Source organism: Pecten maximus, chromosome 8 (assembly GCF_902652985.1).
Source record: "Pecten maximus chromosome 8, xPecMax1.1, whole genome shotgun sequence".
In the NCBI taxonomy this organism is placed as follows: Eukaryota; Metazoa; Mollusca; class Bivalvia; order Pectinida; family Pectinidae; genus Pecten; species Pecten maximus.
This window is the reverse complement of record NC_047022.1, coordinates 29,816,512-29,833,697: the sequence shown is the minus strand read 5'-3', so window position 1 is coordinate 29,833,697 and position 17,186 is coordinate 29,816,512. Positions and strand designations below refer to the sequence as shown.

General features: G+C 45.3%; 1 protein-coding gene across 1 annotated transcript; it reads left to right on the top strand.

The window, feature by feature from the left end:
* Positions 1-1,296: 1,296 nt before the first annotated feature.
* Positions 1,297-16,213, top strand: LOC117332259 (amidase-like). The gene is made up of 11 exons (XM_033891143.1): positions 1,297-1,318; positions 1,524-1,631; positions 2,101-2,215; positions 2,917-3,089; positions 3,614-3,753; positions 4,854-5,054; positions 5,728-5,802; positions 5,983-6,139; positions 12,003-12,062; positions 13,381-13,668; positions 15,716-16,213. The coding sequence occupies exons 1-11, from the start codon at positions 1,297-1,299 to the stop codon at positions 15,913-15,915; spliced, it is 1,539 nt and encodes a 512-aa protein (XP_033747034.1). The 3' UTR covers positions 15,916-16,213.
* The last annotated feature ends 973 nt before the right edge of the window (positions 16,214-17,186 follow it).

Sequence of the window (17,186 nt, the reverse complement as noted above, 5' to 3'; positions counted from 1 at the left end):
ATGTCTGTTTGTTTTTGATTTTTTGTTTTTATTATTTCATCATGACCTGAGAACTTGTGATGATGTTGATGATGACAAGGATGAGAAAATGATTATGATAGTAATGATGATTAGGATGAAGGATTGTGATGATGATGATGATGATGATGATGATGATGAGACAATAATTATGATAATTATTATGAATGATTATGATTGATGATAATGATAATTATGATGATGAGACAATAATTATGATAATTATTATGAATGATTATGATGAATGATTATGATTGATGATAATGATGATGATGATGATGATGATGATGATAGAGTTTATGATGATGATGATGATGATGATGATGAGACAATAATTATGATAATTATTATGAATGATTATGATTGATGATAATGATGATGATGATGATGATAGAACTCATGATGATGACGATGATGATGATGATGATGATGATGATGATGATTGTGAAAATGTTGAATGTGATGATGATGGTGATGATGATGATGATGATGAAAATGTTGAATGTGATGATGATGAATAATGATGATGATGATATGCTCTAGTTAATATTAAACAAATAATAGACGATTAACGAGAAAGATGATGATTTTGATGAAGGATGGGAATGATAATGGAATGAATTGTATACTTGTATGTGAGTGGATATAACATGTATATGTCTTTATTATCAAATGCTTTTGAAAATAAAAAAATAATAAAAAAAAAAAATAAAAAAAATAACAAGCTATATATCAGACAATAGGTTTAATTCATTTGTAATATTGAATAATAATGTCGAATGCTAGTCCATCCAGTTGATTCAAAACAAGATATCATCGACCATTACCAACACATCAATAAATAAGATCATTTCAAAAATATGTTGAAACCTTAATGATTTCTTTAGCAACCAATATACTTTTGGGTCCTTAGAAGAGGATTGTACGTAAGACAGCCGAGCTTACCACCACACTATCTCGATATATTGTACATATAGTCACACAAGTATTCAAAACAGGAATGGTGAATTCAGCACAAACTTGTACCAGTGTACGGTCGTCTTCAGAGACCTCTACCATTCACTGATTGGTTTATAACACGTTTCCGATTTTATGTCAATACTGGTATTCATCGACACAACCATATCTTAATTAACGTGACATTTCAGCGTTTGACACTGCCTGTAAATAGTGTTATTATACCATGTCATGAGGACTATGGGTTATAGTATATGATTTCCTCAGAATACCTTGGGAGGTCTTGAAAAATCCTATTTTGATCCAGGATATTATATGATAATGGGAGACGCCAAGCAGTCTGGTGAGTTTACATCTTTAATGCTTAACAAGCTCTTAATACCTGAAAACGTTAAGAATTTTTTTTAAGTTGCCTCAGGACAATGTGGCAGTCCTCGGAATAATAATAAATACAAAATTTGATTTTATTGACGTCATGTTCATTCGTGTCATTAGTTCTCGTTTTCTGATTACCTATCCAAGAAACATAACATTTACAATGTCCATAGAATTCCGGAAGACGCCCGCCGTCCTGCTCCCGTCCAAGTCCGAACTGACTCTGATATCAGAAAATCTCCGCCTGAAGTGTACCGTAGAGGAAATAGATGGATTTCAGGGTATGCTCAAAGTGATATAATTGATATAATATATATGGGACAAAGAAGTAATTCAAACAGTGTAAACAATAAGGTTTGTTTAATTTTCGATGCAATCCGCCCCTTTATCAAAACACAAAAAATTACAAATAAAATCACATACTACATGTATATATATATATATATATATAGTTCGTGTATAGTTTTTATGAAGAACCAGCAGCGAATATTAACTACTTAAGTACCATAACTTTACAGTCACTCACCATTCACGTAAACAGCAGCGACACACCACCTTCTGACTCCTCCATGTGAATGGTATCGAATGGATTTGGAGCGAAAAGAATGCTACCAGAATTAAATACCTATAGAACCTACTCTTGATAGAACTATGATATACCGGTATTTATTTCTAACATATAATATGACCAATGCATATTTTCTTTTAATATAACTTGTTACAACCAGAACACATCTTTGTTAAATACAGAATACTTCGAGGGCACCATGAAGGTTTACCAGCGGATCAATGAAATCCCAGAACCGCAACTTCCGGTAAAGTATCCAAGGACACCAGGACACAGAGAAACTAAGGACAATTCTTGGTTAGTTTTTTTAAAACTGAAATGTTTTTTCATTTAATAATGAGTGTCGTTGCTATAGTGATGTCAGTGCGTGTCTAGAAACTGCCGGTACGACACAGGCTTTGTTGCTATAGCGATCATTTTACGTGTCCAGATACTGACGATGTGACATGTGTTTCGTTGCTGTAGTGATTATCTTTATGTATCCATGTATTGGCGAAGTGACTTCATGGGTTTTGTTGCTGTTGGGATTATACGTATCCAGATACTGGCGATGTGACGTCATTGGTTTCGGTACTGTGATAATTATTTTAAGTATCCAGCTAGTGGCGATGTGACGTCATGGGTAACGATACTCTAGTATTTATTTTACGTATCAAGGTACTGGTGATGTGACGTCAAGCGTTTAGCTACTCTAATGGCTATTTTATGTAGCCAGGTAGTGGCGATGTGACGTCATGGGTTACATAGCTCTATTGACTATTTTTGGTATCCAGCTCGTGGCGATGTGACGTCATGGGTTACGATGCTCGAGTATTTAATTTACGTATCCAGGTACTGGCGATCTGACGTAAAGTGTTTCTCTACTCTAGTGACTATTCAGGTAGTGGCGATGTGACGTGATGGCGTTACGTAGCTCTAAAGACTATTTTACGTATCAAACTGGTGGCGATATGTGACGTCAAGGGTTACGATGCTCAGGTGTTTATTTACGTCCCCAGGTACTGGCGATGTGACATCACTGGTGCTGACACAGGGAAACTTGCTGGCAAAACTATAGGAGTCAAGGACAATGTCGCCGTGGCTGGAGTTCCTATGATGAATGGCAACAGGCAACTGGAGGGATACACCCCAGAGTTCGACGCGACAGTCGTAACAAGGATGCTCGAGGCTGGTGATGTGATTTTGCTTGTCATTCTAAAATTCATTATAATGGTTTATAATGCTGCCATAAATTGGTCCACCTACTAGGTAGATAGTGTAAATGCTGTATTTATAAATGTTGATAGTCGGCTACAGCACCAACGCCATATCTGTCGGTATTAAAGTCTTTAATAACACCTTGTCAATCGAAAGCTTCTTGTGAATTGTTTATCTGTAGAAACTGTCGATGATGTATAGATTCATACAAAATACATATAAGGGATTGATAGGACTGAACTATCGTGGTTTATATACAAATATAAGTAAGCACGTAAAGGATTGGCTCTGTCATGATTTAGGTTGGAGTATAGATTAAGATTAGCTAGAAATACCTATATACACTGTATGTCTAGACTAGACATGTCCCTTAGGTTGGAACGAATTCTGGGTAAAATGTGTCTCTTCTGGATTAGAACTGGGTATTTAAGTATTTGTATTTTGAGATTGATATTAATGTTGAATTTGTTTATATACTAAGGTGGTTGTATACGACAGGTGGACGTATTGTTGGTAAGACAACTTGTGAAGATATGTGTTTATCCGGAACGTCATGGACTTCCTCCTCTGGACCCATTCCCAATCCGTACTGTCCCACTCGAGCAGCAGGAGGGTCCAGTAGCGGCTCCGTGTCTCTGGTGGGTAACATACATCACATGTAAATAGGTACATGGTGTTGTTATCAATACATACAAAAACAGCGGTCAACGAATCAGTTTGGTTTTCGCTCTTTCAATACGACACAACAATGGTAATTTAGGACGGCCTCCCCTGCGATCTAGATGTGTGTGTAGCGTTTTAGAAGGATGTCGAATGTTCGCGCTTGTCTCCTTGTTTTTGGGTTTGTTTTTGTTTAACGTCCTATTAACAGCCAGGGTCATTTAAGGACGTGCCAGGTTTTGGAGGTGGGGGAAAGCCGGAGTACCCGGAGAAAAACCACCGGCCTACGGTCAGTACCTGGCAACTGCCCCACGTAGGTTTCGAACTCGCAACCCAGAGGTGGAGGGCTAGTGTTAAAGTGTCGGGACACCTTAACAACTCGGCCACCGCGGCCCCTTGTCTCCTTGTAATAGTGCAACACTGATGTTGACTTGATAGTGCTTCCCCATATAGTGATTGATGTAGCGTAGTGCAATCAACCGTGGGTATCCGACGATGCAAAGAAGCTGAGGGTTAAGCAGAGTAGCATCTTCTCGGTCTAGGGCCGAACTGAAAACCTTCCTCATTGAGGATGACGCTCATCTAAAATGATGCAGTATCAAGGGAGACAGTAGGAAGAAAGAGCTGTTTCGATAGAAGAGAAAAGATAAGATACTATCTTTAATCACATCTCACGATCCGGCAATGGGGACAGCAGCTACATTTAAATAAACAAAACGTTTGTTGGAATGTCATGTCGGTCGCTAACAGTTTAGTGAACTACTGTTAATAATATGAAGAGGCTGTCTACTTCAATTGATTGCTTGTCAAACTACATTTTGTCACTACCCTACTTTCCATTTTGAGAACGTGACTTAACCCCTTAACCCTGGTTTGACATCGAGATCTATTTTCACGTTTTGGCGAGCTTAAGCAAGAATTTCTGTTTTTTCTTTGTTTGTTTGTAGCGAGCTTAAGCTAGAATTTCTGAATGTTCTTTGTTTGTTTGTTTTTGGTTTTTCTTACATGAAATACATTCAAAATTCAAACAGTGTATGTTACAGATAAAATATCACGAAACTCTTGTTTGTGTTACTAGGTTTCCCGAGGGGAAATAGATTTGGCGATCGGAGCTGACCAGGGCGGGTCTATCCGCATCCCGTGCAGCTGGTGTGGGATTGTGGGATTGAAGCCTACGTTCGGATTAATACCGTACACGGGGGCTGTGCCAATTGAAATGACTGTGGACCATCTCGGCCCAATGACGCGCACAGTGGCGGACTGCGCGCTCCTACTTGAGGTGCGTGACTGCCGACTGTACCTTGACTACCGACCTACTACAATTTTCAATGGAATGGCTCTTTTCCTCTTTTCTATTATTAAGTCGTACTCAGTATTCGTTCATAGTTCTTATACGGCGTTATGGCTCAAAAGGTATTATTCGAGTGCATGTCTAGACACCAGTTATACATCTCCTTAGAAGTATTACCTGAACATCCAGAAAAGGCTGCGATCTGACGTAAAGAGAAATTGATTTTGTGTAGATAGACTCTAAATAGCCGTCATGCGCCGCAAGGTTTGTTTAACCACCAGGGGAAAATAGCTCAAATTTTGTTTGAAATAATTTTGATAACTATGCTGACAAGTAGTTGCCCACTGATGACCAGACCCATCGTAATGGAAAACAGTTTTAGTGAGGTTTTGCTCAAAGAGATGTGTATAGTCGTAGGTTAAGTCATGGGGCTTGTTCGTTTTTTAAATGTAATATTTCGGGCAAATATCTTGACGGACCTCAAGATGTTAATGCAGGCCTTGAAAGTCTTTACCAAAGCTCGTCTGAAAACAACAATAAATGACCGGTTTCATAAATGAAGAACTTTGGTCAAACCGGTCCAACCGTTTGGACAGCGATAAACGAAAGCGGCCATGGTGACACTGATGCGTAGACCATCATATTTGTTTTCCTGTTACAGGTGCTAGCTGGATACGACAACGGGACGGATCCTCGACAACCACCAAACATCGTAGTCCCTCCCTACAGTTCCATGGTCAGTCCTCAGGGAGGTCACCTAATGACATGAAATTTAACGTTAACTAGTTTACGTGTTAAAGAAGAAAAATAAAATTTGATCAGTTTTTTTCGAAAAAAAACACTGTTTTTTGAAGAGTAAAAGATTAGGAACAAATTATATTAATCAATTATAATATCACGGTTGATCCCCTAATAGATCTCGAAAGGAGTTCATGGAAAGCGAGTTGGCATACTGAAAGAAGGTTTTGACGGAGTCGATGAGGGCGTGTCAACATGTGTCATGGATGCAGCGTACAAACTTCGAGAGGCCGGGGTCGTGGTAGAGGAGGTGTCTGTACCACTACACACCGACGGTAGGTTACTCCGAGAGGCTGGGGTCGTAGTAGAGGAGATGTCTGTACCACTACACACTGACGGTAGGTTACTCCGAGAGGCCGGGGTCGTGGTAGAGGAGGTGTATGTACCACTACACACTGACGGTAGGTTACTCCGAGAGGCCGGGGTCGTGGTAGAGGTGTCATACCAATACACACTGACGGTAGGTTACTCCGGGAGGCCGGGGTCGTGGTAGAGGAGGTGTATGTACCACTAAACACTGACGGTAGGTTACTCCGAGAGGCGGGGGTCGTGGTAGAGGAGGTGTCATACCACTACACACTGACGGTAGGTTACTCTGAGAGGCCGGGGTCGTGGTAGAGGTGTCTGTACCACTACACACCGACGGTAGGTTACTCCGAGAGGCCGGGGTCGTGGTAGAGGTGTCATACCACTACACACTGACGGTAGGTTACTCTGAGAGGCCGGGGTCGTGGTAGAGGAGGTGTCTGTACCACTACACACCGACGATAGGTTACTCCGAGAGGCCGGGGTCGTGGTAGAGGTGTCATACCACTACACACTGACGGTAGGTTACTCCGAGAGGCCGGGGTCGTGGTAGAGGAGGTGTCTGTACCACTACACACCGACGGTAGGTTACTCCGAGAGGCGGGGGTCGTGGTAGAGGTGTCTGTACCACTACAAACTGACGGTAGGTTACTCCGAGAGGCCGGGGTCGTGGTAGAGGTGTCTGTACCACTACAAACTGACGGTAGGTTACTCCGAGAGGCTGGGGTCGTGGTAGAGGTGTCATACCACTACACACTGACGGTAGGTTACTCCGAGAGGCCGGGGTCGTGGTAGAGGAGGTGTCTGTACCACTACACACTGACGGTAGGTTACTCCGAGAGGCCGGGGTCGTGGTAGAGGTGTCTGTACCACTACATACTGACGGTAGGTTACTCCGAGAGGCTGGGGTCGTGGTAGAGGTGTCATACCACTACACACTGACGGTAGGTTACTCCGAGAGGCCGGGGTCGTGGTAGAGGAGGTGTCTGTACCACTACACACTGACGGTAGGTTACTCCGAGAGGCCGGGGTCGTGGTAGAGGTGTCATACCACTACACACTGACGGTAGGTTACTCCGAGAGGCCGGGGTCGTAGTAGAGGAGATGTCATACCACTACATACTGACGGTAGGTTACTCCGAGAGGCGGGGGTCGTGGTAGAGGAGAAGTCTGTACCACTACACACTGACGGTAGGTTACTCCGAGAGGCGGGGGTCGTGGTAGAGGAGGTGTCATACCACTACATACTGACGGTAGGTTACTCCGAGAGGCCGGGGTCGTGGTAGAGGTGTCTGTACCACTACACACTGACGGTAGGTTACTCCGAGAGGCCGGGGTCGTGGTAGAGGAGGTGTCTGTACCACTACACACTGACGGTAGGTTATTCCGAGAGGCCGGGGTCGTGGTAAAGGTGTCTGTACCACTACACACTGACGGTAGGTTACTCCGAGAGGCCGGGGTCGTGGTAGAGGTGTCTGTACCACTACACACTGACGGTAGGTTACTCCGAGAGGGCGGGGTCGTGGTAGAGGTGTCTGTACCACTACATACTGACGGTAGGTTACTCTGAGAGGCCGGGGTCGTGGTAGAGGAGGTGTCTGTACCACTACACACCGACGATAGGTTACTCCGGGAGGCCGGGGTCGTGGTAGAGGTGTCATACCACTACACACTGACGGTAGGTTACTCCGAGAGGCCGGGGTCGTGGTAGAGGTGTCTGTACCACTACACACTGACGGTAGGTTACTCCGAGAGGCCGGGGTCGTGGTAGAGGTGTCATACCACTACACACTGACGGTAGGTTACTCTGAGAGGCCGGGGTCGTGGTAGAGGAGGTGTCTGTACCACTACACACCGACGGTAGGTTACTCCGAGAGGCTGGGGTCGTGGTAGAGGTGTCATACCACTACACACTGACGGTAGGTTACTCCGAGAGGCCGGGGTCGTGGTAGAGGAGGTGTCTGTACCACTACACACTGACGGTAGGTTACTCCGAGAGGCCGGGGTCGTGGTAGAGGTGTCATACCACTACACACTGACAGTAGGTTACTCCGAGAGGCCGGGGTCGTGGTAGAGGTGTCTGTACCACTACAAACTGACGGTAGGTTACTCCGAGAGGCCGGGGTCGTGGTAGAGGTGTCTGTACCACTACACACTGACGGTAGGTTACTCCGAGAGGCTGGGGTCGTGGTAGAGGAGGTGTCTGTACCACTACACACCGACGGTAGGTTACTCCGAGAGGCTGGGGTCGTGGTAGAGGAGGTGTCTCTACCACTACACACTGACGGTAGGTTACTCCGAGAGGCCGGGGTCGTAGTAGAGGAGAAGTCTGTACCACTACACACTGACGGTAGGTTACTCCGAGAGGCCGGGGTCGTGGTAGAGGAGGTGTCATACCACTACACACCGACGGTAGGTTACTCCGAGAGGCCGGGGTCGTGGTAAAGGTGTCTGTACCACTACACACTGACGGTAGGTTACTCCGAGAGGCCGGGGTCGTGGTAAAGGTGTCTGTACCACTACAAACTGACGGTAGGTTACTCCGAGAGGCCGGGGTCGTGGTAGAGGAGGTGTCATACCACTACATACTGACGGTAGGTTACTCCGAGAGGCCGGGGTCGTGGTAAAGGTGTCTGTACCACTACACACTGACGGTAGGTTACTCCGAGAGGCCGGGGTCGTGGTAAAGGTGTCTGTACCACTACATACTGACGGTAGGTTACTCCGAGAGGCCGGGGTCGTGGTAAAGGTGTCTGTACCACTACACACTGACGGTAGGTTACTCCGAGAGGCCGGGGTCGTTGTAGAGGTGTCTGTACCACTACTTACTGACGGTAGGTTACTTCGAGAGGCCGGGGTCGTGGTAGAGGAGGTGTCTGTACCACTACACACTGACGGTAGGTTACTCCGAGAGGCCGGGGTCGTGGAAGAGGAGATGCCTGTACCACTACACACTGACGGTAGGTTACTCCAAGAGGCTGGGGTCGTGGTAGAGGATATGTCTGTACCACTACATTCTGACGGTAGGTTACTCCGAGAGTCCGGAGTCGTGGTAGAGGAGATATCATACCACTACATACTGACAGTAGGTTATTCCGAGAGGCCGGGGTCGTGGTAGAGGAGATACCTGTACCACTACATACTGACGGTAGGTTACTCCGAGAGGCCGGGGTCGTGGTAGAGGTGATGCCTGTACCACTACACACTGATGACGGTAGATTACTCCGGGGCAGGCTTTGTGATAGAGGTATCTGTATTACTACACACTGACGATAGGTCACTCCGGGAGGCGGGAGGTCGTAATAGAGATGTCTGTACCACTACACACTGCGTGACGATAGGTCACTCCGGGAGGCGGGAGGTGCCTGTACTGGTTACTCGGTATACACTGTCGGTAGGTCACTCCGGGAGGCGGGAGGTGCCTGTACTGGTTACTCGGTATACACTGTCGGTAGGTCACTCCGGGAGGCGGGAGGTGTCTGTCCTGCTTACTCGGTATACACTGTCGGTAGGTCACTCCGGGAGGTGGGAGGTGCCTGTACTGGTTACTCAGTACACGCTGACGATAGGTCACTCCGGGAGGCGGGAGGTGTCTGTCCTGCTTACTCGGTATACACTGTCGGTAGGTCACTCCGGGAGGTGGGAGGTGTCTGTCCTGGTTACTCGGTACACGCTGACGATAGGTCACTCCGGGAGGCGGGAGGTGTCTGTCCTGCTTACTCGGTATACACTGTCGGTAGGTCACTCCGGGAGGTGGGAGGTGGGAGGTGCCTGTACTGGTTACTCGGTACACCCTGACGATAGGTCACTCCGGGAGGCGGGAGGTGTCTGTCCTGCTTACTCGGTATACACTGTCGGTAGGTCACTCCGGGAGGTGGGAGGTGCCTGTACTGGTTACTCGGTACACGCTGACGATAGGTCACTCCGGGAGGCGGGAGGTGTCTGTCCTGCTTACTCGGTATACACTGTCGGTAGGTCACTCCGGAAGGTGGGAGGTGGGAGGTGCCTGTACTGGTTACTCGGTATACACTGTCGGTAGGTCACTCCGGGAGGCGGGATGTGCCTGTACTGGTTACTCGGTACACCCTGACGATAGGTCACTCCGGGAGGCGGGAGGTGTCTGTCCTGCTTACTCGGTATACACTGTCGGTAGGTTACTCCGGGAGGTGGGAGGTGCCTGTACTGGTTACTCGGTACACGCTGACGATAGGTCACTCCGGGAGGCGGGAGGTGCCTGTACTGGTTACTCGGTATACACTGTCGGTAGGTCACTCCGGGAGGCGGGAGGTGCCTGTACTGGTTACTCGGTATACACTGTCGGTAGGTCACTCCGGGAGGTGGGAGGTGCCTGTACTGGTTACTCGGTATACACTGTCGGTAGGTCACTCCGGGAGGTGGGAGGTGCCTGTACTGGTTACTCGGTACACGCTGACGATAGGTCACTCCGGGAGGCGGGAGGTGTCTGTCCTGCTTACTCGGTATACACTGTCGGTAGGTCACTCCGGGAGGCGGGAGGTGCCTGTACTGGTTACTCGGTATACACTGTCGGTAGGTCACTCCGGGAGGCGGGAGGGGCCTGCACTGGTTACTCGGTATACACTGTCGGTAGGTCACTCCGGGAGGCGGGAGGTGCCTGTACTGGTTACTCGGTATACACTGTCGGTAGGTCACTCCGGGAGGTGGGAGGTGCCTGTACTGGTTACTCGGTATACACTGTCGGTAGGTCACTCCGGGAGGTGGGAGGTGCCTGTACTGGTTACTCGGTACACGCTGACGATAGGTCACTCCGGGAGGCGGGAGGTGTCTGTCCTGCTTACTCGGTATACACTGTCGGTAGGTCACTCCGGGAGGCGGGAGGTGCCTGTACTGGTTACTCGGTATACACTGTCGGTAGGTCACTCCGGGAGGCGGGAGGGGCCTGCACTGGTTACTCGGTATACACTGTCGGTAGGTCACTCTGGGAGGCGGGAGGGGCCTGCACTGGTTACTCGGTATACACTGTCGGTAGGTCACTCCGGGAGGCGGGAGGTGCCTGTACTGGTTACTCGGTATACACTGTCGGTAGGTCACTCCGGGAGGCGGGAGGTGCCTGTACTGGTTACTCGGTATACACTGTCGGTAGGTCACTCCGGGAGGTGGGAGGTGCCTGTACTGGTTACTCGGTACACGCTGACGATAGGTCACTCCGGGAGGCGGGAGGTGCCTGTACTGGTTACTCGGTATACACTGTCGGTAGGTCACTCCGGGAGGCGGGAGGTGCCTGTACTGGTTACTCGGTATACACTGTCGGTAGGTCACTCCGGGAGGCGGGAGGTGCCTGTACTGGTTACTCGGTATACACTGTCTGTAGGTCACTCCGGGAGGCGGGAGGTGCCTGTACTGGTTACTCGGTATACACTGTCGGTAGGTTACTCCGGGAGGCGGGAGGTGCCTGTACTGGTTACTCGGTATACACTGTCGGTAGGTTACTCCGGGAGGCGGGAGGTGCCTGTACTGGTTACTCGGTATACACTGTCGGTAGGTCACTCCGGGAGACAGAGTCGTGGTAGAGGAGGTATCCGTACCACTACACATTGACAGAGGTTTTCTTGGGGTCGGGGCTGTGGTAAAGGCGGTGTCCGGAGGGTACTCCGGAGATGTAGTCGTAGTAGAGGAGTTGTCCCCTAATCGTTCCCTAAGAGCTGGTTATATTATTGATCTGTACACTGTATTCATTTCCCGATGACAAGAAGTTTGAGAATCGCAGAATTTCATGCAGTAAACGAATTATGGCATTTCCAATCCCGTCCAATTTTAGACATGTTAATTTTCAATCTTGTTTTGTTTTCGCAGGATTCGCTATATGGCTTCCTATAAGTTATGGAGCCTATACAATGATGATGAAAGGAAACGGTAAGTACTACTCTACTACTTGTCCGCCTGTCGTTGTCCACGGTTACTGGACTTCATACTTATCAAATGTATATATTCCTAATAGAGTATTTAGACAAACACGTCCCAACTGGGGTACAAACATGTCAATAAAATCTTATGAACTCTTTTTGGTTTTGGTATTTTTCTTGTAATGCTTTTCAAATGTATCACTTATAATGCAGTGTTTCGTAGGTCCGTATGCCTCAGTCATGGGCATGAAGTACTGCATGTAGCTACTATACTCCAACAATATTAGAGGTTTACACGATAGGAAACTTTTGACAGGCTGTCATGTAACAATATCCACCAATGTAATCAGGTGGAATAAGACCTCATATACGTATAGCAGTAGTAGCTACTAGTGATATGTTAAGTAGCTATATCTTAGGTATGTCATGGCAAACATATATGTGTGGATATCATTGATGTTATTATCCGAAGGGAACTTGTCCTTGGATAATCGGATATACTTTTACCGGGAACTACATTCAGGTCGTTAATGAATGATATATCATTTATGTATCTAACATTCCTTACCGTATTTTCATTGTTTAATTGATGGTAGGTAGTCAGGTAACCGTCATTGTTATTGATAGTTATTAATAAAATAGAGACGAATTACACATACCAAAGTAAGTGGTTTTGTGGTATTGAACTGAGTGCAGATTAATGTAAAAACTATAATGACGGTCGCCAAGTGTCTGCGGCGCAAATTCGGATATTTCGTCCTACTAACCGAACCTACACATCATAGGTTACATAATCAACCATACATCATATTATTTTACAGTTGTAGTAGTATGCAGTGTTCGTTCGTGGCAGCAATAGATATAAGAGAGTCATAAGGGATTAAGTCCTTTCAAAGTCCCTGTGGATCTGTTCAAAGTCCCTGTGGATCTGTTCAAAGTCCCTGTGGATCTGTTCAAAGTCCCTGTGGATCTGTTCAAAGTCCCTGTGGATGTGTACAAAGTCCCTGTGGATGTGTACAAAGTCCCTGTGGGTGTGTTCAAAGTCCCTGTGGATGTGTACAAAGTCCCTGTGGATGTGTACAAAGTCCCTGTGGATGTGTACAAAGTCCCTGTGGATGTGTACAAAGTCCCTGTGGATGTGTACAAAGTCCCTGTGGATCTGTTCAAAGTCCATGTGATAGTGTTCAAAGTCCCTGTGGATGTGTTCGAAGTCCTGTGTGGATGTGTTCAAAGTCCCCTGTAAATGTTTTCAAGACCCCATGTAGGTGTGTTCAATGTCTACTGTGATTGTGCTGTAAAACCATTCATATCTATGTTTATTTTACCAGGAAACGGTGAGAACTGGAAAGGGCACTACTGCACATCCATGCAGGAAGCCTTAGCCCGAGGGTACAACCTTCGTCCTCACGACATTAGCTTACCGTGTAAAATGTTAGCGGTGTCCTGTGAGTACATCGCCAAGAACTATCAGAACAAGTTCTACGCCAAAGCACAGAACATCAACCGTCTGCTCACCCAGGCGTACGACGAGGCACTTCAGACGTATGACGTCCTGGTGATGCCAACTCTGCCATGTACCGCCATGGAACTACCTACTGAAGACATATCAGTGTCAGGTATGTAGCTATATTTAATGGGTTCTCGTTAAATAATACCATAGAGAAAAAAATCGACAGACAGGAGAAAAAAGGACAAGAAAATAATTGTAATGATGGTAACAAATCAATAATGGTCTCTTGAGTGCCCTCTTGAGGCATCGGTTTCATCGCCATTCCTTCACATCCTTAACTTCTGTAATGCTTTTCAATGAAACATTTCAAGATAAGGATTTCCTCTAAGTTCAGAAATGTTGATGAAACTGGCCCCTGGTCTTTAATGACCATCTTGGTTAAGAGGTCATCTGCTTTAAGAGAGATCAACCCTATTGATCATCTCCCTGTCGTAAGAGGCAAATCATATTAATGAGCTCCCTGTCCTAAGAGAGACCAACCCTATAACCAAGTCCCTATCGTTATAGAGATCAAACCTATTAACCAAGTCCCTATCGTAAGAGAGACCAACCCTATTAACTATGGCGCGGGAAGGATGTCATAATTGAATATTTTTGCCTAAGCAAAATTATTTTTGCCTAGGCAGAAATCGAATTTTGCCTAGGCAAAAATAAAATATTGCCTAAGCAAAAATCGAATATTGCTTAGGCAAAAATATTTCTGCCTAGGTAATATTCTATTTCTGCCTAGGCAATAATCGAAACAAAACTATTTTTGCCTAGGCAGAAATAATTTTGCCTAGGCAATATTTTATTTTCGACTAGGCAAAAATATTTAATTAAATGACATCCTTCCCGCGCCATAATTAACCAAGTCCCTGTCGTAAGAGGGCCAACCCTATTAGCCAAGTCCCTATCGTAAGAGAGACAAGCCCTATTAACCAAGTCCCTATCGTAAGAGGGCCAACCCTATTAGCCAAGTCCCTATCGTAAGAGAGACAAGCCCTATTAACCAAGTCCCTATCGTAAGAGAGACAAGCCCTATTAACCAAGTCCCTATCGTAAGAGAGATCAACCCTATTAACCATATCCCTATCGTAAGAGCGACCAACCCTATTAGCCAAGTCCCTATCGTAAGAGAGACCAACCCTATTAACCAAGTCCCTATTGTAAGAGGGCCGACCCTATTAGCCAAGTCCCTATCGTAAGAGAGACAAGCCCTATTAACCAAGTCCCTATCGTAAGAGAGACCAACCGTATTAACCATATCCCTATCGTAAGAGCGACCAACCCTATTAGCCAAGTCCCTATCGTAAGAGAGACCAACCCTATTAACCATATCCCTATCGTAAGAGAGATCAACCCTATTAATCTAGTCCCCATCGTAAGAGAGACCAACCCTATTAATCAAGTCCCTATCGTAAGAGAGACCAACCCTATTAACCATATCCCTATCGTAAGAGAGACCAGCCCTATTAACCATATCCCTATCGTAAGAGAGACCAACCCTATTAATCAAGTCCCTATAATAAGAGAGACCAACCATATTAACCATATCCCTATCGTAAGAGAGACCAGCCCTATTAACCATATCTCTATCGTAAGAGAGACCAACCCTATTAACCAAGTCCCTATCGTAAGAGAGACCAACCCTATTAACCAAGTCCCTATTGTAAGAGGGCCAACCCTATTAGCCAAGTCCCTATCGTAAGAGAGACAAGCCCTATTAACCAAGTCCCTATCGTAAGAGAGACCAACCGTATTAACCAAGTCCCTATCGTAAGATAGCTCAACCCTATCAATCAAGTCCCTATTGTAAGAGAGACCAACTCTATCAACCAAGTTTCTATCGTAAGAGAGATCAACCCTATTAACCAAGTCCCTATCGTAAGAGAGACCAACCCTATTAGCCAAGTCCGTATTGTAAGAGAGACCAACCCTATTAACCAAGTCCCTATCGTAAGATAGCCCAACTCTATCAATCAAGTCCCTATCGCAAGAGAGACCAACCCTATTAGCCAAGTCCCTATCATAAGAGACATATCATTCAAGTCCCCGTCTTAAAAGGGACCGCCTCCGCCCCAGAAAGTACCCACTGTGTATAATTTGAATAATTTGTATCTATAATTCAAAGTACTGAAAAGTGACAAAAGTACGTTCCTTCTTTGTTCCAGAAACTCTTCGCCTGACCTTCGGAATGATGAAAAACGTTGCTCCCTTTAACGCCACGGGACACCCAGCCTTGACTGTCAACGCCGGATTTTGCGAGGGACTTCCGGTCGGAATGATGTTTGTTGGTCGTAGCTTCGATGACGTCATGGTCATGCAAATGGCGCATGCCTTTGAAAAAATCAGAGACCAACACAATTCATAGAAAACGCATAAAATAGGGTTGGAAATGTATCGTTCATTTTAAGCATGGTTTACTGTAAAATTATTCAAAGATGTCGGCTACACGATTAGTCAAGCTTTTGACTGTAAACTTTATTATATATATTGAATTAGATGTTTCGTCAGTACATAGCTATCAACATTTAGATCGTTCCTACGGGAGAGTAGGAATATTGCTGTAGTCTACAATGTGAATCTGTCTGCGTTTTTGCAGTTCCACGCTTGCGGCGTTCCGCCATTTTGTATGGACTGTAAAACCCGCCGTTGCATTATTATTGTGGGACTAATTTTCAGAGAAACTTGGTCCTGCAGCCATTATTTTTGGGAATTCCCCGTATACTTTCATAAATACACATTTTCTTTCAGTTATTGGTTCATAATAATCTGTTAGGTATGTATCAAGTCCGAAAACTGTAAAAACCTCAAAATGTAAACATTGATATATATATGTTTCTTCGCGAGTATATGGCTTTAATGAATTAATGACTAAATAATAACAATAATAATAATAAATGAAATCATATCAACATTCTTGCAGTGATAGATTATGATACATGCTGGATTAGTGAAGAATAAAAACATGATCTTACCATGAAAACAAAAAACATACATCATTGTCGTTTTTAGCTCACCGGTTACGAGTAACCGAGAGCTAATGCTGACACCCCGGCGTCGGTGTCAGCGTCGGCGTCGGCGTCCCACCCCAAAACTTTAAAGTTTTTGGAGTAAGTTTTTTGAAAGCTTGTAAGTCCAAAAGTATACACCTCATGCCCTTGTTATTTTGTTTATACATTCATTAGAGGTCTAGGAGTGATGTTATGGCAAAATCATGCAGAAACAAAATTGTGATTTTTTTCGCATTTTACCATTTTGTGGACTTTTTTTGCACCAAAACTCACTTTAAAGTTTTGAGGGTAAGTCCAAAAGTATACACCTATCACCCTTCTAATTTGGTTTATACATTCATTAGAGATCCAGGAGTGATGCTGTGGTAAATCATGCAGAAAAAATTGGCATTTTGGCATTTTACTATTTAGTGGACTTACTTTTTTTTGACACAAAAACTCACTTTAAAGATTTTGGGGGTTAGTTTTGGAAAGCTTGTAAGTCCACACCCTTCTTATTTGGTTTATACATCCATTAGAGGTCTAGGAGCGATATTATGTGACATACAATTTCAAAATGACATGCTTATACATACATAGAAATGAATGCATAGTGTGATTGCTGCCGCCGGTGAGCTTTCGCAATCAT